Here is a 22,303-nt window from a genome sequence, read left to right on the forward strand (position 1 = left end):
TAGGTCTCATCCTGGTCTCTGATAGTCAGACATTGGTCTGAGCCCTGACACACAAGGGTTAACATCCCTGCTAAAGTTTGTCATTAATTATACTCACTCTGGACAGCCTGTCTATAGTGACGTCCACTCCCTCGTGGGATCTTGCCAAGTTCTTGGCTTCAACTACTCCCTGTGGCAGTGAGTTCCACAGGCTAATCACATATGTGCAAAAAAAAAAAAAAGGATTGATCTGGAGTTTTCCCCCTTCCCATTTCCTGCAGCGGCCCTTTGTCCTTGTGGGAAGGAGGATAACAGCCACCCTAAGCTTCCTTCACTGGGGCAGACATTGGTTTAGCTCTGCAGTGCTAAACCCAGCTTACAGTGGCCTTGCCCCGCCTTGCCACTGCGCCCAGAGGAAGGGGTCGCAGCAGGATGAATACCTGCATCTGGCTCTGCCTGAGAACTCCACAGGGGGCAGACCCCACAGTAGCCCCCGTGAGGTCCCTAGGATGATGTGCCCGCATGACTAGAGACAGAGCTTTGAAAGGGCCAGCGCCTCCAGCTGAGACAGGCCAGACCGAGGCGGGTCTCCACACAGACAGCCTCCTCTTCTGGCTGCCAGACAGGGGCATAACCTTGCCCCACAGTGGGGCAGGACTTGGCAGCAAGGCGCTGACAGGGGACTCCTCTCAGACTGCAGGCCACGAACTGACTGTGGGATCCCCTCTGGCTTTATAGTCAGGGATGTGACGTCTCCACAGGGCCTGTCTGCATGTCACAAGCCTGGGAAGCTACTGCTTCCCCGGCTGACCATGTATTTCCCAGCAGTCCTGCCTGGCCCTCGTGGGTGATGGACGGGGGAGGACAAAAACACGCTGAGGCAGACTCCACGTCTCCCCCATCCCATGCCCGTCGCTTGGCGCTGGCTCCTGTACACATTGGGGTTTTTTTACTCTGACCAGGGCTTTCAGGGCTGCAATTGTTGGGGGGAGGAAGAGTCCAGCAGATGATGGGCATTGTATGGTTGGGGCATGCTGCCCCTGCCTCTCCCCTGAGAGCTAGTCGCGCCTGCTCCAGGGCAGCGAGAGATGTGCCAGGATCAACAGCTGGGTTCTGCTCCCGCTGCCTGGATCCCTGGGGCTGCTAGCACAGACAGCGGAGCCCAGGCCCACAGGCTCCAGCCCCTGCATTGGCACAGAGAAGTTGGCGCTTGCCTTCGCGGCTCCCCAGCCAGGCAGGCAGGACCTTTTGGGCACCATGCTCGTGCCACAGCCCGTTGTGAACCCTCGCACCATGGGACCTCAGAGGCGTCATCTGGGAGCTGCTGGCTGGGCCTGGAGAGTCTGCTTGGTGAGTGAGGGAGAGCGGACGGCTCCACGCCAAGTCCCTGCCAGGCCTGCTACAGATGGCGTTTCCTGCATGGCCACTGGGGACCTGCGACCTGGGTATGACCAGAGCAGCCCCTGCCCATGGTGCTAGTACCCACACAGTGCTGGGCAGGGCTGGGCAGCAGGGACCCCCCCATCTTGGGCATCAACCCATCCCCACCCCACTGGTCTGGGCACCGACCACCCAACCTGGGCATCAACCCATCCCCACTCCACAACCTGGGCATCAACCCCTCCCCTTCCCTACCCTACCCCCCAGTCTGGGCAGGACCCACTCACCACCGGGGCACCTCCTCCTGGCTGCTCTGGGATTAGCATCTTCCAGGTCCAGGGCCACCTCTGCTGCTCACAGCACACAGCTGCAGCTCTCAGTCCCTGCAACTTGGCCCTCGGCCAGGTCACTGTCCACATCTCCCCCTTCCATGTAGTAAAGCCTTTCAAAGGCTCGCTCCACACAGGCAGGCTCAGGCAGTCTCCCCATTCACTGGCCTATGACACCACTTCCCCAGGGGCTGGCAAGGGGGCCAGTAGTGCCCTCTGCTTTGGGCACCAGCTCAGGGACCCTCTAGTCAGATCAGGGCAATCCAATTCTGGGAGACAGTAGGGCTGGTTGGCCCATTGGAGGAGCAGGGCATCATCTAGAAGCATATGGCCCCCAGAGTAAGGGGGCTCAGGCCCTCCCTTGTTCTTCTGAGCCCCAGGCTAGGGCCCTAACAGTGGCAGGGGTATTTGCCACCAAATCAGCAGGGGTCCTCCCACAACCTGCTGACTCTTCCCTGGGCTACTGCCTATCCAATCTCTGCTGACAGTGGTCATCAGGCCTCTAGGTCCCCTCAATGGGGCCAGCCTTCAGGGAGGCAGTTGCAGGATCCAGAGCTCCAAAGGGGACTCCTCCCAGTTCCCCTGTGTATTGCTCCCATTGCAGGAGCCTCCAGTAGAGCTCCTGCCTCCACAGCAGTCAGCCCTGAAGGGGCTGGGCTGCGCCCTTTTATACTGAGACAGGTGTTGGAGCACACCCAGCATGGTCTAAGGGGCGGGACTTCCTCTGCCTATAATGCTGAGTCACAAATAGGATATTCCCCCTGAACCCTTCCTACCTGTTTGGCTTCCTCCCCCTCTGGTTTGGCCAGCCCCACAGCTCCTTCCTCCCAGGAGGGACAGCAACCTGCCACCCCTACTGCATCTCTGGCTGTGCTCAGCCCCCTGGGCTGCCTGGCTGAGCTTTGCTGCTCCAGGGCCTGTCCTCTCAGCCTTTAGGCTCCCAGCCAACCCCCAGAGGTTCATTGGCCATCCTTGCCCCACTGCTCTGGGCATTGATTCTTGCAGCATTATACCCTCCAGACCAGGCTGTGACACTCCCTTGGACCCCCTGCTGAGTCCCAGGCTGGGCCCCCTGCTGTGGGGAGATCCGAGCAGAGACCTAGCACCTGCCTGGCAGAGGGCAATGCACGGCTCAGCTCTGGCAAAGTTCCACAGGCAGTGAGTGCCCCCAGCGGTGCCTGGCCAGAGCAGGGAGTAGATTCCTGTTGGGACCCAGGCCTCTGCTGGTGGCGAGCGGGGGAAAGAAAGAGAGAGATATAGCATTGCTGCAGGAGCCAGTGACAGGCTCTGCCTGGCCCACCCATTCCCTGGCACGGAGGAGCTCAGATTCAGCCCCTCTGTCCTTCAGCCCCTGCAGGCAGCGTGGATCATGGTGCTGCCCTGCTCTGCCTCAGCGGGGGGCGCTGGGACCAGCTCAGGCTGGCAGCATGTGGAATGGGCAGTGCCCAGGCCAGCATGGATGTTTGGAAGGCACCACCCCGGCCATGTGACGGGGAGAGCTCAGTGCATGTAAGCACAAAGGCTGGCTCCTTCAGCCCCTTGGCGTCAGTTCCGAGCCAGCCTCCCACACCCACTGCCTGGGGTCAGCACCCAGCCGAGGGGCAGGGCAGCGGGGATCCACCCTTCAAGGCATGTTGCTGACTTGCTGGGATAGGTGGTGCGTGACACGCCAGCTTTCGGGTTCGTGGAAGGACTCCCAGGTACTGCGGTGTAACCACCTCGGGGTGTTTGTAGTGAAACCAAGCCAAGGTTTATTAACAAAGAGCAGAGATGTCAGTGATACTAAGCCAGGCTAGAAGAACCAAGCTTGGTCCCAGCCAAACCAAACCAAACCAAACCAAACCAGACCCGCTTCCTAGTGACAAAAACCTAATTGGAGCCATTTACACTCTTTGCTTCAGCCGTTTTCTTACTCTCCGCAAGTGATCCACATCTGCAACCTGGACCTGACAACCAGAGGCTCCCGGGGTGCTGCACCCTATCGCCCCTCACCGACGGATGCTTTTTGCTTCTGCTTGTATTTCCCAAACCTCCCTGTCCTGTCTCTGAGGCAGGATGACCTGCGGTGCATCCCACCCCCTGTGCATTCGTGTGTCCGCTGCTGCCCTGAGTCTGTAATGCTTCATTTCACTGGAGACAGGGCCACCCCGCCTGGGGGAAGCCTGCGTCTCCCTTCGTTCGGGCACAGACTTTGAAGCAGTGAGCAGCTGTGATTCCTCCCACGACGTGCATACGTCTCACAGGGACATTCATCCCCACAAAAGCCCTTCTTCGATACGCTTCTTGTCCACTCGTACTGCACATGGTCAGCTGACTCAGTTGCTTATTCTTTGGTGGTACAGGCCTCCTATTCTCCCCCCACCTGATCATCAGCCCCCAAGTCCGACTCCTGGAGGCGCCATGTGCTGCTCCTCTGGGTGGTGCAGGGCAGGGCATTAATTGGAGCTGGATTCACCCCGCTCTGTCCTGGGGCCATGGGGAGGGGCAACGTGGAGTGACATGGCCACGCTCTAGGGCACGGGAGGGATGGGTGCAGGGAGTCAGGGAACCAGCCCTTTCCAGCAACCAGCAGGCTGGTGGGAGTGACGCAGCCCTTGTTCCTGCATGACCCCACAGCTGCCCCGCGGGGAGCAATAGGAGATGGTGTCTGATGCCCCTAGGCTGGCTCCATTCCCTGCAGCTTTATCAGTGATGCTTCTGTGAGAAAGCTGGCAGCTGAAAGGGGTGGGTGTTAGATACAGCCAGCTGGTGAACACAGTCCATGGCTAGCCACACAGTCACGGGGTGCGGGTGGTGAGGACAGGGCAGGCGCCGCAGCTCTGCTGGTACAGACCACTTGGCGTTGAAAGCAAAGACCTCACTGCCCTGGAAATACACTGGGCAGAGTCTGCCAAGATCCCATAGGGATGGTGCCCAGGGGCACTGACACATAACCAGAGCCTGCCAGGACCCTGGAGGGTGGGGGGAGAGAGTGCCCATGGTTTTACCAAAGCTGCTATTTGGTTTTTAACTGATTTCCATCTGAATTTTGGACCGCTCATGTGCATGGAAATAGTGATGAGGTTAAGAAAATCCAACCCATTCCAGACCTCTTTCTGTTAATAAGTGAGTTGCTGAGTAAACAGGAAGCTGTCTGTCAAAGGAAGGCAGACAGACCGACGCATACATCCCTGTGCATGTGTAGTTGATGTACAGTTCGTGCTATAAACCACAGCATGCAATGGCTTTCACTTTGCCACTGACTTTTCTCTCCTTCGCCGTCTTTCTCGGTCCTGCCCGCTCCCCAGGATTGGCCTGGCACGCTGGGAAATGAACTTTTTGCCCCAATTTTCACCCCTTTGCAACGTTTGGAACAGACACTGATAAACCCCTGGGAAACACTACACCAGATAAAGATGGGACCCGAGGGCCTTGCCCAAAGACTGGTCTGGCCCAGCAGGGGAGTAACCAGGATGGCTCTCTGAATGCCAGCCTTGTGGCCAGCCCAGAAAGCTGGCAGAGCACCCGCCAACCCCGCCCTTCAGCCAGCAGTAGCAAGCGTTAGTTGTGGGGGGGTTGGCTGGGCTTCTGGGCACCAGGGCCCTGGCTGGGGGCGGAGGGCTGCCTTGCTCCAAATGGTAGGTCAGCTCTGTCCGTGGTGCCCAGCCTGAGCTGCAGGGTGAGCTTGCCCAAGCTCTAAGGCCATGGGCGAGGTGAGGGGGGTGCTCAGAACGGGCCTGCGACACTGAGGGGTGTGATGAGGAGCGGGCTGTCTGTGGGTGCCAGGATGGGGGCCGTGTCAGACGTGGTCTCCTCTTCGCTCTCGCTCTCCACCTCAGCCAGGCTCTTGCTGACAGAGGGGATGATCCTCACCAGCTTCTCCTGGAAGTGCACCTGCTTGCCCGAGGCCACGGCGGGTGCGGTTGTGGTTGTGGGCGAGGGCGGGGCTGGGGTGGGCTCGGCCAGCCAGCCAACGTCTTTGGCCTTGCTGCTGCCCTTCAGGATGCTCTTCATGTGGCTGAGCAGGGAGGCGCGCTGCTCCCTGCGCGCCCCGGGAAAGGTAAAAGTCTGCTCGGTGTCGCCACAGCCCGTGGGGCTGGCAGCTGTGGCAAAGGGGTCCAGGTACTGCTCCAATGGGCCCTGCGCCTCCCTGTGTGCTGGGCTCTTCTTCTGCTTGCTCAGCAGGAAGTAAGCCAAGCCGGTCAGCACGAGCATGGAGCCTGCGAAAGAGGCGGCATGTTGGGCACTGGAGACGAGACGTGGCAAAGAGCTGGGAGGGATCGCCAGGACAGCTGGGCCATGGCCCCTCCCCCAGCCTGGCACCCCTGCCATCTCAGCTGGGCCACGCCCCCCCGCCTGGCACTCCTGCCATTACAACTGGCCCAGGCCCCGCCCAGCCTGGCACCCCTGCCATCACAGCTGGCCAATGACCCCCCACCCAGCCTCGCACCCCTGCCATCACAGTCAGGCCATGCCCCCCCAGCCTGGCACCCAATGCCACAACCCAGTCCCCTTCTCCGCCAGGCTCTCCGTGGTCCCAGCGGGCGCCTCACCAGGTATGGTAACGTGCCAGACCAGGACAGGGTGCAGGAAGCAGGCTATCGAGAGCAGCACATAGCCCAGGAATTTCTGGAAGCTCGCTGGCCGGCTGGCTCGCTTCCAGAAGGCGTGTGCCAGGGAGCCCGGCTGGTAGCTGGGGAGAGAGGGGCAGGCGTGGGCTCAGGCAGGAAGAGCCACATGGTCTGAATGCCCCTCCGTGCCCACCGGCCCCACAGCTCAGAGCCCCAGGCTGGGCCTGACATGGGGCCAGCTAAGGCTTGAGTGGCCCGTGAGGTGCGGGGGCATAGGGCAGGGCACCAAGCATTCTTGCCCAACCATGAGGCAGACACGGGGGAAGTGTGAGCAGTGCATGCAGGCACCGGGGGGGGGGGGGACACAGCAGCCTGGCCAGTGGGCAGGGTTTGGTGCTGCCAGCCGGTCTGCAAGCCCCTCCCCCTCCCCCGCCAGCCAGCCCCGCATCCCACCCTGCCCCAGCTAGGTGTGGGTAAGGGGGATCAGGAGGAGGGATGTAGGCAGGGAGCAGAGGGGCAGGGAGAAATAGGTGGGATACATGGAGGGCGCATGAGGGGTGTGTGAGGTGGGTGGAGTCCACAGGGGGCACGGGCAGGGAATGGTCAGGGCACACAGGGCGTGGGCATGGGGTGGGTGGGGGCGTGGGTAGAGCACAAGGGGCATGGGCAGGGAGCACTCACGTGACGCATGTGCCCAGCAGCAGGCTGACGAAGAAGGAGACTTCGCAGATGGAAACGGCTGCCCCTGAGAAACTGAAGTGGGGGACGGTCAGTGCCTGGGCCTGGCCACAGCAATGTGGGCGACAGGGCCAGCGTGGGGTTTGGGGGTGCTACCTAGTGCCAGCCCTGTGGGCTCCAGAGCCCCAGCTATCCCTGCCCAGCTGTTACACGGGCAGGTCATGGTGCATGGCAGCCCGTGGCCGGCTCCGCTGGCGGCAGCGTGCCAGGCAGAGCCTGCTAGCAGCACGAGGACTGAGCTGGCCCCTGAGTCACAGGGCCCCAGACTCCTCCAGCACGAGGCCAAGAGGGACGGTCCAGCCAGCCCTCCTGTCTAGCACGGGCCAGAGATGGCTGCTCACCGGACCCTCCCGTCGGCGGGGCCACTCCCAGCGGTAACTGGTCGCTGCTGACCGCATGTGGGACAGGAGGCTCACACCCAAGGCTCTGTGCGTGGCAGCCGGCCTGGCAGCCGCGCGGGGTTGGTGCCTTCCCGGACAGCAATACTCACAGCAGGTAGACAGCCAGGCTCTGGAACTGCCCACGCCGCAGGGTCTCCACTCCCACTCCAATCAGCACTGGGGAGAGAGGCAGGACTGGAGTCACTCACGCCCACCCCAGCAACACCCTGCCTGCCCTCCACGCAGCTCTTGGCTGGGTGGGGTTGAGAAGTGAAGGCAGAGTGGTCAGTGATTAGAGCAGGGGGCTGGAGCCAGGAAGGCTCAGTTCAATCCTTGGCTCTGCCACGGACCTTTGGCCAATCACTGCACTGCTCCATGCCTCGGTTTCCCTCATGGGGTAGTGATGCTGATCCCCCCCCCCCCCACTTTGTATAATGCACCGGGACTCCCAGCTCCCTGGGGCTCAATTAGCACTGGAGTCTCCATGGCACTCTTCACTGGAAGTGACCCAATGTGTGATGAAGTGCGTTAGTGAGATCTGTGTGTGTGTGTGTGTGTGAGACGGGGGAGCCAGGGGAGTAGTACATTAGTGAGATCTGTGTGTGTGACTGTGTCTAAGTGGGAGCAACCAGCCACATAACACCCAGTTTTGCAAATCACTGCAGCGGGCAGTTCCCAGGGTGCTGGCTGTGTGTGGCAGGACCAGTGCTTTCCTTGGCTGTGTGTGTGCAGCACCTGGTGTAGCGGGCAGCTGAGCTCACCTTCCCTGCCCTAACCACCCAGCCAGCTTCCTTGGCTCCCTCCCTGGCCATGCTGGGAACTGGGCCCGCTCGGCCTCGGGCAAGCTCAGAGGGCCGTAAAATGCTTGTCCGTACCGGGAAGCCGATCCCACCAGTCTCGCTCACTTCATACTCCCGCCCCTACCCAGCCCTGTCCTGGCGGCTCAGTAGTGGCAGGGAAGGCGAAGCATGCCAGCTATGCCAGCTATGTTAATAGCGGCTGTGGCCATGGCGATAGCGCCACTTACTAAACAACGGAAAAGCACAAAGACGGGGCAGGCGGCTTAGCCCCCTGGAATGAGCTTTCACTCCGTGCTATGCGGTGCAACCTCTTGGCCAGCGTAGCCACGGTGGGGGATTATCCACCAAGGTGATTAAGGGTTTTAGTGCAGTGAGACCTGCCTTGGCTTGCAGCTGGGGCCTGGGAGTTGCACTCAAGAGAAAGTTCCACTCTGCCCCATTAACCCCTTCAGGGAAGGGCAGGATGGGCGTGCTCCTGGGATGGTCATTGGAGGGGAGGATGTGGGGGGCTCTGCTTCTTGCAAAGGCTGGCGTGTGATGTGGAAACCGAAGTGTCTCCCAAACCTATGTCGTAACTTCTTGGGTCTGGTTCCCAAATAGCCACGGGTAATGCACAACACAACCACAGGCCGTGTGGGTCCGAGCTGAGTCAATGAGTTTTGGGCTGGGAGCGTGGCTAGGTTCCAGATACAAAGATGGCAAGAGCCTAGATCCTCCGGCTCCAAAATCACAGGCCCCGTCCACACCCAGTAAAGGAGAATCACTGTTAGAAGTCTATGGCCTAGGACACACAGGTGTTGAGTTCTAGGTTTCTTCCTGCATAGGGCAGCAGTGCACATAAGCCAGTTATACTTCCAAATGGAAGAAAGAGGAAATTGTGAATAATGAATATAAATCACAAGTCAGGAAATGTAGAAAATTAATATGGGAAACAAAGGGACACAAGGAGAAATAGATGGCCAGTATAGTTAAGGACACAAGAAGGAGTTTTTAAAATATATTAGGAACAAAAATAATTCTGACTGTGGTATTGGTAGATGGAAATGGTAGAATTATCAACAGGGAGGCAGAAATGTTAAATAAATATTTCTCTTCTATATTTGGGGAAAAAACAGATGATACTGTCTTATAGGATGATTTTAACCCTCTTTCCATTTTGCTAGTATCTCTGGAGGATGGTAAACAGAAACTACTAAAGTTAGGCATTTTAAAATCAGCATGTCCAGATAACTTGCATCCAAGAGTTTTAAAAGAGCTGGCTGAGGAGTTCACTGGACCATTAATGTTGATTTTCAATAAGTCTTGGAGCACTGTGGAAGTGCACGCAGAGATGGAGGATGAGTGTCTGAAAAGCCAATGTGGAGGCTCTGTCTGGTGACTGCATGTGGCAGGATGCTAAGTGGCTTGGTAGGGAGGAGTTGATCCAGGAAGAGCTGTTCTCAGAGGTCTTCTGTCCCTGCTTTGGGCTGACTGTCCTAAGGATGTCACTGGTCAGTAACTCACGCTCTGGGGCTTGCCTATGGGGGGATTCATGGATGCACAGGGTGAAATCCTGACCCCACAGCAAAACTCCCAGTGACTGATTCAATGGGGATAGGAGTTGGCCAGCCGGTTGATGTGGTGATACTGATCAAACCTGGCATGAGGAAGCACAGCCATCCAAACTGTCACAGCCGCTAAGATACAGCTGGGTGTATGTCCCACCCTATCAATTGCTGGCTGGCAGGTGTGGCTTTACAGTGACCCCTGCGGGTCGCAGCACAGCGAGGCATCCTGGGAGCTGTGCTGTGGCCTGGGCAAGAACCACAGAGCAGACGGGCCCTTTGCTTGGGGATCTGTGGCAATGCCTGGTATCATCTGTGACCTCTGTCCCTATGGACTCCGGCACATCTGTTGCACCCATTTCATCTCAGCTCCGAGTCACTAGCTGGGGTACAGAGGAACCCCCTTCTGACTGCTAACGTACTACCCACTGACTCTGATGACATCTGCCTGCTGTCCCCAGGGCCCCTATCTGCCAACCAGAGACCCTCCCCTTGGACAGCGAAGACACTGGCTTGATTCCAAACCAGCTCAGAAGTGACACTGGCTGTTCCACTGGCTCTGTGCAATGCGTTGGGTCCTAGGCCAGCTGCTGGGGAGACTGGCGTGGTGGCTGGCCTGAGCTGGTCCCTGATCAGTTGCCCCAACTGACCCGTCCAGCCAACTTCTGTCCTGCCTCGTGGAGGCGATCTCTCCAGCACGGTGCTGTGGGGCTGCCTGGCTGGCTCTGTGAATGGGTACAAGTCTCAGTGCTGTCTTCTGGCCCCTTGCACTAGTGCTGGGATGCTCTGGGAACCTGGGTGCAAAGCGCAGGGGTTTGTGGCGCTGGGGCGGCGCAGCCTCCTGGATCATTGTCAGTGCAGACGCGTGTGGAATTCGACACAGGAGAAGCAGAAGTCAGCAGGCTTGGAGCAGGCCTGGATGGCCTCTTCTGGATTCAATCTTCCTTCTGGTTGGTGATTGCTGCTCCTGTCCTGCTTCCTCATAAGTGTGGGCTGAACAGTTTGGACGAAGGACCTTCAGCCTGTGGGTTTCTTGCAAGCTGTTTGCTTGGGCTAGTTGCTGGCTGTGATCTGAGCCATGCCCAAGGCTCCGGCAGTCAGTTCTGAATTAAACAGTGTAAACAGGAGAATTTGGAATAACTAACAATGCTCCTCCCTTTTGGGTTTCCCAACCATTCCCACCAATCACAGGGCTGGCTGATCACTGACCAACAACAAACCACATGGCTCCACCAATGGCGGGGAGCCAGCGTGCTCACAGCTGACTCTATTGAGGGACAATCCATGGACTCGCCCGGCACCACTCAGAATCTATTAGTGAGCCCGATTCGTCTGCCGCTTCCTTTGGCGAATCTGTTCCAATGGTCGAGCTGTGGGAGCCCTTTTCAGTGTGGTTTCCATTTCCTTACCTTTTTATCATTAAAACAAAGGCTGCAAAACCCATCTGTACTCCAGTGGGTGGTGAACACCACACTGAACTGCTCCCTCCAGCGACAGCCAGAGACAGCCTAGGGAGAAACGAAACACCGAGAGGTTGTAGTCCACTGAGACGTTTCAAAATGGTAAGCCACTTATGATTTCAGATCTTTATCTTCTGTGGGCCCACGGCACTGGGCTCAGGCTGTCTCTTGGAGAAGCATCCGCTATTGTCCCTGGAGCCTTAGGAGAGCATCTGAGGGTCACGCTGTGTGTATGATAGAAGTCTGCGCAGCTGCGATCCATCCTGTCTATCTCATGCACGGTCTCAGCCCGCCATGCTCCGATGTACCAGTGTGTAAGAGCCCTGGCAGGGAGACTCTTTCCAGTCAGTTTGTCCTGAGGCATTGCTCGTTGTGTTGGTGCCTTTCCAGCGTAGGCAGCTGCAGGAAATGTGTTCTGGAGCCCGGCAGCCAGCACTCTAGGTGGGTGCTGTCCGTCCCTGCATTCAGCCCGGTTTGCGCTCAGTTTGTCCTCTTTGTCTCTTGCCCCCTGTAGTCCTAGGGCTGTGCGAGGTGTCGCCCAGAGCCTGCTGTGCTCACATGGAGAGTGCGGAGGGACAGAAATTTGCAATGCTCTACTCCAGCACGCTCGCATCTGGAATGAAGCAGGATCTGCCACCAGGACCCGGTCACCGGCTCTAGCGAGACTCCGCACATCTACACCGCCCAGCCAGGAATTGCAGAAGCAATCACCCTCAGCATCCAGGGGCAGGTGTTATTGTCCCTGCTTTATAGGTGGGGAAACTGAGGCACAGAGTAATTAAGGGACTTGCCCGAGGCCCCAGCCAATTGGTGCCAGTATCATGAATAGAATTTGTGGCTCCCTACCCCAGCCCCTGCCCTCTGCATTAGCCCCACCGCCCCCACAACGCAGCCATTTTTACTTGCAATGTCTATTCTACATCACTGGGGTTTGCTGGGGGGAGATTTTCCGCAGATTCAGCCATGGGAACACCACTCGAATAGCCCCTTTTCAGCTCCCGCCTGGTATGTCACTCACAGCCAAACCATCTCCTCCCGCCGAAATGCGGCCCCATTAAGCATCAGCCATTTGCATTACGAGGAGGAAGCAAGCTGCCCCCTCAACAGCAGGAAGGCAGAGGAGCAGCAACAGCATCTCCTCCAGCACCAGGGTTCCTCTCTTCAACCCACTTGGGACGGGACAGCTTCTCCGGGCCCTTTCCCCCCCAGCTTTGTGCAGTATTTGGAGACCCTGCCTCCTGCCCTTCCACTAGGTGTGAGGGACCTTCTCTCTATGGATCTAGGTTACTCTGCTGCCCCATCCCCAGCCTGCCACAGCCTTTACCATGGGGAACTAACGTCCCTTCCCAGCAGCAGCCCCAGTGGCCCCCCGGCACCTCCCCCCACATGTTTGGGAGTCAGTCTGTGACCAAAGGCAGAGGCTGCTTCCGCTGACACTTAGCAGTGGGGTGTAACGATGCCTCACGCTTCTCTTCCCAGACCCCAAAGCCAAGGTGGGCCAGGCTCATTTGCCCCGTCGCACGGATGGGCAAAGGGCAGGTGCCCCAGTGGGAGCCAGGAATAGAACCCAGGCATCCAGAGGCCCCCAGCTGGTGAATCCCCCTAAAGCAAGTGCTTTTCAACCGGCCTTCGTCTGCTGACCCCGACAAACTTCCGAATGGAGGTGTGGACCCCTCTGGAAATCTGAGACATCCTCTGTGGGCCCCAGGGGTGCATGTCCCCCAGGCGGAGCACCTGCTTACCTGCTGCCGTAGAGATGCCCAGCAGTCGGCAGGTGTATTCCAGCGCAGTCCAAAATGCCTTCTGCTTCATGGCTATGGGAGGCGAAAGCTTTCAAGCCACCGGCTGGAATTCCTTCTCCAGCCTACGAGACCCTCCCCTGGCCAGCTAGCATCTGGGTCAGGTGTTATGCACACTGCGACCCTCAGGACACCGGGGCAATGGCACCAGCTACCACCGCAGGGAACTGGTCGGTGCTGCCCGCTCCAGCTCCCCGGGGGCTGGGAAGTGCTGGCGTTCTCCTGGCTGTTTGTTTGCTTCCTGCATTGTTTGGAAGGCTGCAATTAATGATTGCTCAGAGGCGCGGCTCCGGAGCTGGTGGGACAGGCATAGGGGGGCACTGGCCTTTCCTCCTCCTCCCGCCGTGGCAGAGGAATCTGATTAACACCGCAGAAAGGCCTCAGCGCTGCAGCTCGGATTAACCACTGGGGAGGTTGGGGGATTTGGTTTCCGCTTGACAGCAGCATGTTGCTGGCAGCTCCTCGGGGATCCAGGGCATCCCGCAGACCCAAACCCCACCCGCTCGGTGCTGACAGGCTGCTGCCCGTGGAAGATGGCCAAGGATTTCCTGGGCACAGAGCACCTGGCTGGATACTCCCGGAGGAGCATGCTGCACCACTCAGGATAGAGAACCATTGTTTGCTGCGGGACCATGCGCAGGATTGGGGCAGGAATCCCTGTTGGCCTTGGCAGAGGGGGCCGCGTGAGCAGGCATTCACAGGACAGGGGAGGTCAGGATGGACCAAACCTAAGGTTCCACGCGGAGGCTCAGCAAAGCGGCCGCATCACAGGGTTAAGAGCAACTCTGCTCTGAAGAGTGACTGTGTGACACTGGCCCCTTCTCACCTCACAGGCTGCCCGGGTCAGGCAGGGCCAGGGCTCCCACTCCGGGCGCTCATATATACTTAGATTGTCTTGTCCCTGCAGAGCCAGCCAGGATGTGGGGGAGGGAAATGGAGCGTGCCAGGTGAGCGGGCCAGGCTGGCAGCGAGGGCAGACGCTGTTTCACTTCTAACTTGAGTACAACGGATCTGGCATCGCCAATAGACAGACACGGTTCCTCTTTCAGGAGCAGAGCCCTCCCTCCCCAACAGGATGTACACGGTGCCCTTGGCACCTCTGCTGTCTGCACAAGGAGGCTGGAAGTCACCCAAGAGGAAGCTCCTTGGTCTGAGGTCTGGGTGCGTCTGGGTCACTGCATCGGGCGGACTGTGCCAGGAATCTATTTCCAGCTGGCCTGGTGCAAAAGCCAGAAGCACGCTGGGTAGGTTCCCCTCAGCCAGCCCGGGCATTCCCCACCCAGCGCCCTGGGGGAGGGAAACAGGAGGCTCACCGTGTATGGAGTGCCTGAGCTGGAAGCGTGGCTGAAAGCATGCATTGCAGCAGCACCTAGGTTGTGCCAGGCGCTGCACACACCCCATGAGAGACGAGCCCCGCCCTGAAAGACGCCGGCTGAAGGGGGCACAGATTGCGCAGGCAGAGGCAGGAGCAGAACCCAGCTCCAAAACCCTCTGCTGCTTGTCTTAGATGGTGCCAGCCCTTGTTTCCCAAGGGGCCCCACCCAGGCTGAAAATGGGTCTCCCAGGTCTGTTCAAACCAGCTCACACCCAAGCAGCATTGCTGCTACGGACAAGACTCACGCCAGGCCTGGGCAGCTGCTTTTGGCTCTTCCCTGATGCAAGCACGAGGGAGAGGCTTTGGGAAGGGCTGTCCCCATGGGCGCTAGTGGGGGAGCCAGGCTCTGTGGACACTGGGTGCAGGGGAGTGCCAGGCATTGTGGATACATTCAGCACACCAGCTGCTGCTCAGCCTGCACCATGGGGCTGGATCCCAAGGAGCTGCACTGCGGTCACACCTGGCCCATATTGGACCAACCTGGTTGTCTTTTTTATGGATTTGCCAGTTGCCAGAAAAATAATTTAATCTGATGGTTTTTTTTTTTAACATGAGTCTAAAAATTTGCATTATCATCACAGTCATGCTGGCTGGATAAGGGGGGCCCATGAGGTGTATTCAGGAGCTCTGATTACTCCCTCCTACACCAGTCTTGCGTTGGGGGTGTCACGCTGGTTAGATGGGAGGCAGGGGCATTTGTTATATTGTTTGACATCAACATGTCAAAATCATAACAATTCATGTGAGATATGCCATGTCAGGTATTGTTAGCAAGGCTATAATGTGCTAAGTAAGATGATGATGTTTATGTTCATGTGTTATATGGGAAATGGAAGTTATGGACATATTTGAGATATCTGTATTTCAAATTGTGCTGCCTGGGACACACTCCAGACAGGATGGCTGCAGAACAAAAGCCTGCTTAAAGGCCCCTTAGGACATTCCCAGGTGCAAGGGGCCCAGAGGGAGAAGCCAGCATCATCAAAGAGTCATCAGAACCTGCTCATGTGACTCTGGAATCCATTTTGGTTCCTGTGAAATTCCACAAGCAGCATCACCTAGTGAGTCACCAGGATTTGCCCATGTGACTCTGGACTCCAGATCATGTTACTCTTGATTCCTGTAAAACTCCACAGGCAACGTGGCTAGGGCCAGAAGGTATATAAGGCCAAGCCACAGAAACCATTTTGTCCCTGTTCAGCTACAGACACATACCTGCCTCTGGATCAATTCACTTGCAACTGAGCCGAAGGACTCAGATCCATCCAGGTACTGGAAGTATACCAGAGGAACTGTACAAGCCTGCAACTCCACAATTCTCTTAGAAACCTCATGTATACTGGACTTTCAAATCATTTATATGTATCTGATGGCTTTAATTCTTTAACATTTCTCTTATGGTTTATTTCTTTCTTTTTATAATAAACCTTTAGTTTTAGTTACTAAAGGATTGGCTGCCAGCGTGGTATTTTGGGTAAAATCCAACCTTATATTGATCTGGTACTGTGGCTGACCCTTTGGGGTCAGAGGGAACCTTTGTAGTAAAGGGCATACAGTTTATATAACTGGTCTCTTTACTGGCCCTAGTGCTGATTTGGGAGCCAGAAGCTGAAATGCAGTAAAGGGGGCTGTGTGCATTTGTATACTGGCTTCTGTGGGGATTCAGAAGTGCAGTTTGTGGCTGGTTGGGAAGTCTGGCTTCAGTGCCACCCACCAGTGCTGGGAGAATCTGCTGTCTGTTTGCAGCCTGCCCTGACCTTGGCATTTTCAGGGGGCTAACCTGGGCAAGGGACGGGTAGCCCCCTGAAAATGCCAAGTCCGGTGCGCAGGACCCGTGGGAGCAGGGGGCCATCTCCGCATCTCCCCTGCTGCTGGCTAGGGAAGTGGGAATTTCGAGGGCCTGGGTTAATCGTTGCAGGGGGACTCCACCGAAACAAGCTGGGTGCCAATGGAAACATGGCTTCCACCATTACCAGCTTCAGTCGCTTCTGCAAACTGTGGCGTGTGGAGCACTGGGGCTCCTTGCCCACACCACACTGCAGGGAAGCACAGCACTGGGACGAGATTTTCCAAGGAGGCTGATTGTCCATGTTGCTTGGAGACAGCAAAGCTCAGCCTGCAGTGCAGGCAGTAATGCTCCATCCCCGAGGACGGGGGCCAGGTCTCAGTGCCGGGTGCCTTTGCACAGGAGCAGGTATTTTTCAGGCTCTCATTTCCCCAGATGCCTAAGGGAGTCGGATGCTCACATCCCACTTGAATGCGATGCGCTCCTGACTCCCTGACATGCCATTAGGTAATCTCAGCCACAACAGTCACCAGCCCAGAGAGGGGCAGCACCATGGCCAGGCTGCAGTGGCTCCTGGGAGGAAAATTCTCCCCAGAACAGTTAAATGCTGTTAGGTGGAAATCAAAAAGGTTTTGGGGAGTGTCAATTTTGACAAGTTTTGCAACAGAAAATTTTGAAACTAAAATGGAGTATTGCACTTGGACTTTTATTTCATTTCATGTAAACTTTTTCAGCTGGTTGAATCTTTTATAGGACAGTATTTAATTATTATATTTCAATTAATATCTTCTGCTTTATTATAGTTCATATGAATTTATACTGTTTCAACACTCCCTGCCCAAAGCATTTCAATAAAGTCAAAACATTAGAATCGTTTTAAAACACTTTGCATCACTCATTTCAATATTTCTCAAAGTTTGTCAGAATTTCTGTTCTGCAAAAAACCAAAACTAGAAAAACCTCAAACAAACAAACAAACAAAAACCCCAACCAGCCAAAATTTCAACTTTGTGGGCCAAAAACAAATGTGGAATAGTGGGAATTTCCTGCCAGGCAGCAGTTCCATTTTCTGACTACTTCTCCATGGAGGTTTACACTAAGGAGCACGACGTCTCCAAGGGTCTGTGCCTGCATCTGGAGATCTGCACTGAGAAGAGAAACCATCACAGTATTTCAGCATTCCCTGCCTGGCTGGAGGCGGGAAATACCCAGCTGACCTCTTGTGCCCTTTGACCCAGCATTGCCAATCCCAGAGCTTCAAGAATCAACACCAGACTGCTGAAATCCATGAGAGTTAAAAAAAATGTTGGTCTTTTTATTTGCTGTCTAGTTTTGGGGTCACTTTTCAAGCTTTCCTTCGTGACGCCAAAGGCCGGAGACACCCCTTTTAAAAAAACAGCAGCTGAATCTCTGCCATTCACGTGCTTCCAAGAACCCAGCCATGAAGAAAACCAGCAGCCATCACGATGCAATCCCACAAGCTGGCAACACGGGCCAGGCCAGAATGTCCTAGGCTCCCATGTCCTGGGAGCCACCGCTGCCTACGGCTCTGTGCAGCACAGCCAGCCACATACGTCTCCTAGATCAGAGCTGGCGCCATCACGACTCCTCAAAACAGAACGTGGAGAACCTGCGGTGCCCGGCCTGTCCTCAGACAAATGCCTAGTGCTGCTGCCGTGGGCAGGGGCGACGGCCGCCCACTCAGCTGACACCCCAGGAACTGAGCGGGGCTCCCTGAGCTGAAAGCAGGCATGGTGACAGCCTGAGCTACGGAGACAGGTTCCCTAGCTGGGGTGGTCACAGACTCACGTCCTCTGTGGATTGGGCCCAAGGGAACTTGTCACACCCTCCCAGCCAGCAAGAGACTGGACTGTTCTTCCAGCTTGGCCTGAAGCTACCCTTGGGCCCAGCCGAATGGCAGCGTGAGGGGTGTGTGCGCGCTGAGCCTCTGTCTAGCGGGGCACTCGCTGCTTCCCCTGCTTTCCCAGCCCACAGCAAGATCAGCCCCTGCAGGGTAGGCCTCCGCCTACAGCTCCACCCCACACAGTCCAGAGCGGAGGGGACCCGGGAGCACAAATGATGCTCACATTAAGGAGCTGGGGCTGAGCACATGATCCCCTGCTCCCAGGCAGGGACCAGGGCATGGCTGGGGACACACCAGGACTCTGCTACAAGGCAGCACTTCAAAGCGGGGGGCCCAGAGCCACTGTAGTGCTTCAGTCAGCGTAGACACAATGGGAGGGATTGCTGTGGGTTATCCACCACCCCAGCCAGTGCAACACCGGGGCTGTGTCGGCCACACCACGTCCCTCGGGGCAGAGCTTAGCTCTGCCCAGGTCACTTTCCAGGGACCCGGCACAGACCCAGCGACCAGTGCCGACATGCCGGGAGGGCGTCATAGCAAGGCTGCTCTGTGTCATTACAGTGCAGCCTGCCGTCGGCAGGGAGATGATCAAGGCAGGAGAAAACTTTCCTGGCTGATGAGGAGTCGCTGCAGAGAAATGGCCTTGGCGGGGGCAGGCAGGTTTCCAGCTCTGGGATGAAAATGAATCAATAGGGGTTTCTAACAGGAAAGCATGCAATTAACGTGCTTGAGATGCTCAGCCCGTGCGGCTGCCCCTCCACACATTGCCGGCTCTGGGGGGACATTCCACCGCGCCTGCCGGCTCCGTCGTGGAGGGGATCAAGGCATTGCTCACAAAGGGCCTCGATTGTCAGCCGACCGCCCGCGGGGCTACTGATCCGACACACTGGAAGTGGCGCAGTGCTCAACCCCGGGACCAAAGCAGGGTAATCGGGAGGCCTGTTGAAAAGGCTTTGTATTAACTCATCCCCTCAGATGGTTTCCTCCTCAGGGCCCAGGCGAAGAGGCATTGCTGTGTCCTGCTGCACTGGGAGGACTCCAGGACACGTTTCTCTGGGGACAGCTGGAGGGTGCTGATCTCCTGGGTGTAAGCTCTTCGGGGCAGTCTGTCGCTCTGGGTGCGTACAGCGCCTGGCACAACGGCACCCTGATCTCTTCCTGGGGCCTCTGTGTGCAACTGTCATGCCAATCTGCCTGTGGGATGCTAAGAACCGGCAGTGGGAGGGGGTCTTGTTCCTGGGGCTGGTAAGGAATTGCCCGGGAATGGTGGAGTGGCGTATGGAGGATTTGTGGATGTCTCTCACACTGCCAGTCTCCTGCCCAACCCTGACAGTGCTGGGCCTTTCCCTTTTTCTGGCCTTCCCTGATGCTTGGTTAACCACATGAGAGGACTGGAACGGCAGGAAATCCCCAGAAAAGCCTCCATCCAATTGCTCTCTGGACACAGACAGGCAAGCGGCCAGTGGCCTCTCCCTTCAATCCTGTTCTGCTCGACATAGCAGCCTTTGGGGAGGTTTTCAGAATAGGGACTCGACGGGGGAGTTTTTTCAAATCACCCAGAGGATTTAGGAGCACAAAGTCTACTGAAAGGCAATGGTGTGCAGGCTCCTACCCCCGCTAGGCATTTTTGAAGCTGTGCCCCATGGTTCATCACAGCTCCTTCCCTTCGCATGGGGTGTGGGAGGGATCCCTGCCACTAGCGAATTTATGTAGGGAGAGACAGCTGAACGCAAAGGAAGACAAGTCTCCCCCCCAAGTACCCTGCTGGCAGCACAGACCATGTAACTCCTCACTGCCCCGGTCCCAGAGAGAGGCGGTTGCCTCAGCAGAGAGCCAGCTGTGCCCAGAGCCAGAGTCCATCAGAACCCTGTATGGCCATTCAACAGCCACCAAACCATGCTGGGAAAAGCTGCCAGGAGTTAGTGTCATGGACAGCCTCTCTCAGCAGCCAGGCCTGATCCCTGGCAGGGCCAGTGGGCACAGCTCCGCTGGGCTGAATGGAGCGAGGGCAAATGATCCCAGCGGAGAGCCCCATCAGTGGGCCTGTGCAAATCCAAGTTGCAGGGGCACCTTCCTTTCAGTGTGCTATGCTGATAGCACGGCAATGCGTAGGCCCTGCCTGCTGGTCATCTGTCTCTAGTTGTTTCTTCTTCTCCAAAGCATGTGGATTTGGTGGGTGTTGGGAAGCCCCTCCTAAACAGCAGCCTGGCAGGTCTCAGGCAGGCCCAGCTTATAGGCTGAGGTTGCTACCGCCTACAGGACTTTCTGGAAACCTCAGGGGAGCCCTGGAAGACAAAGAGGCACTTAGGCCAGAAGCCTGGGGAAGGGGGTATAGCTGAGCCGGGAGCCCTCCTCTTATCAGGAAATACATTTTCACACAATGCCTAATTAGCCTGTGGAACTCATTGCCACAGGAAGTCATTGAGGCCAAGAACTCAGCAAGATTCAAAGGGGGAGGGGACATTTATATGGAGAACCAGAATATCCACAGTTAGCATCTGTGACAGGGTGCACTCACCGCTGGTGGCACCTCTTCCTGGCCATCCTGGGGATTAGATTGCCAGGTGTTGTGCCTGCCTCTGGCAGAGTCTTCACCCATCCTGTCTCACCCCACTGCTTCTCTTGCTCCAGGAATGACAGCCTCTTTTTCATGACTCAACCCTCCGGCCGGGTCGCTATGTGATTTCCCCTCCAGGGGTTACACAAAGTCCTTCAGCACAACCAGTCTCAGGCCATCTTTTCCAACACTATCTTAATAGGGCTACTTCCCCCCATGGCCAATAGGGGAACCCAGGCCCACCCACTCCTCCAAGCTTCAGTCTAGGGACCTTACACCTGGCAACTGTGATCTGCTTCCCTCAGGGTCTGGTTCCCTAGACTCCTTCCCACTGCTTCTGGTTTCCACCTCTCTGTGAGTGCATCAGCTCAAACTTCTTATTCCTCCCAGGGAGGCTATTCTCTATAGCTCCTACTCCCCAGGAGTGACTACAGCCTACTTCCCTGCAGCCCCTCTCTACTGCCAGCTTCCTGGCTTTATAAGCCCAGCCCAGCTTCTCCCCCAGCTGGACTTCATCAGCAAATTATGTCTCAGAACCCCCTGGCTTGCCACCTGGGGCAGCCTATTATTGGGCAATTCATTGGCCTAATTCTCCCCTTCAGGCTTTCTGTGGGGTTGACACGCCATCACAGCATCCTTAATGCTACATGCGGTCACAGATCCTAGCGAGCCGTTCCTTCCTGGCCATGCACTAGGGCTGCTGTGAGGGGAACGCAACCCCCCTGCGCAATGGATCCCTGGGTGTTTCAAGCTCCATGAGCCTGGATGGAGGCCAGTCGCTGCCCCAGTCTCGGGGTCCCTTGGCAAACTCTCAGGGCACAGACCTATCTGGCACTTCCCTCCTAGTGTGGGAACTTGCTGTCCAGCTGCCGAGCCCGCTGGGCATAGCACTGCCCCTTCAGACTGCCTGGCACGTAAACACACCCTCTCCCCGATCCCCACCTGTGGGGGAGAGTCACTCCGGGGCAGGCAGGAGTTGGGAAGCCGTCAGCGCACACACACTTCATAGTCTAACCCCCAGATGCTCTGTTATAGGTAATTGGCCTCTCTAACCCCAGTGTGTCTGTATGGGTGCTGGGCATGCCCTCAGCCCCCTGCTGTCCCGACTCATGGGGAGCAGGAGAGAGGGCGCTATTATGGCTGGCCTATGGCAAGAAAAATGGGGTGGGGGGAGTGTTGTGTATGAGAGGGAGGGGGGTACATGCTAGGGCTGTGTGGGTGTTTGTTGTGGGTGTGCAGGGATGAGGGAGTGGACACGTGGTAGGCCTGTGTATGTGGCTGTTGTGTGGGTGTGAGCATGTGGGTGTGCAGAGGTGATGGAGGGAGTACATGCTAGGACAGTATGTGTGTGGCTGTTGTGTGGGTGTGAGGGGGTGTGTGTGTGTGCAGGTGTGAGGGAGGGAGTATGTGGGACGGTTGCGTGTGCAGGAATGATGGAGGGGGTATGTGCTAAGGCTGTGTGCATGGTTGTTGTGTACATATTGAGGTGTGAGGGAGGAGGCACATGGGAGGGTGTCGGTGTGTGTGGGTTAACAGATCCACCAAGGGAAGGGAAAGCTTGGAGAGGGCAGTTCTCTGCTCGCCCATGCCAGGCCAGCTCCCCTAGTGCCCTAGGCCACCACTGCACACTCCAGACACCCTTCAGGGGACTATGAATGGTCCCTGGCATGGGCAAGGGATGGCGGCCTTCCCTTGTTGTCAATCTCCGAGGGAGGCCGCACCTCCCCGCCACTACATCCTGCGGGGAGGCTTCAGCTGGAGG

General features: G+C 57.0%; 1 protein-coding gene and 1 long non-coding RNA gene across 2 annotated transcripts; both read right to left on the reverse strand.

Annotated features, from left to right (window-relative positions):
• Positions 1–1,821: 1,821 nt before the first annotated feature.
• TMEM72 (transmembrane protein 72) lies at positions 1,822–13,205 on the reverse strand. The gene is made up of 5 exons (XM_067538829.1): positions 12,903–13,205; positions 7,467–7,533; positions 6,920–6,991; positions 6,221–6,360; positions 1,822–5,887 (listed from the first exon to the last, which is right to left on the reverse strand). Exons 1-5 carry the CDS (start codon positions 12,970–12,972, stop codon positions 5,394–5,396), a joined length of 843 nt encoding a protein of 280 aa, XP_067394930.1. The 5' UTR covers positions 12,973–13,205; the 3' UTR covers positions 1,822–5,393.
• A 6,186-nt stretch (positions 13,206–19,391) lies between these two features.
• Positions 19,392–20,971, reverse strand: LOC137147092 (uncharacterized). Its single transcript, XR_010918148.1, has 2 exons — positions 20,503–20,971; positions 19,392–20,269 (listed from the first exon to the last, which is right to left on the reverse strand). It is a non-coding gene; the product is annotated as an uncharacterized lncRNA (long non-coding RNA).
• Between the last annotated feature and the right edge of the window lie 1,332 nt (positions 20,972–22,303).

This window comes from Emydura macquarii, unplaced genomic scaffold, assembly GCF_026122565.2.
Source record: "Emydura macquarii macquarii isolate MOO-44397 ecotype Brisbane River unplaced genomic scaffold, CSIRO-AGI_Emac_v2 contig_67, whole genome shotgun sequence".
NCBI classification, from domain to species: Eukaryota; Metazoa; Chordata; order Testudines; family Chelidae; genus Emydura; species Emydura macquarii.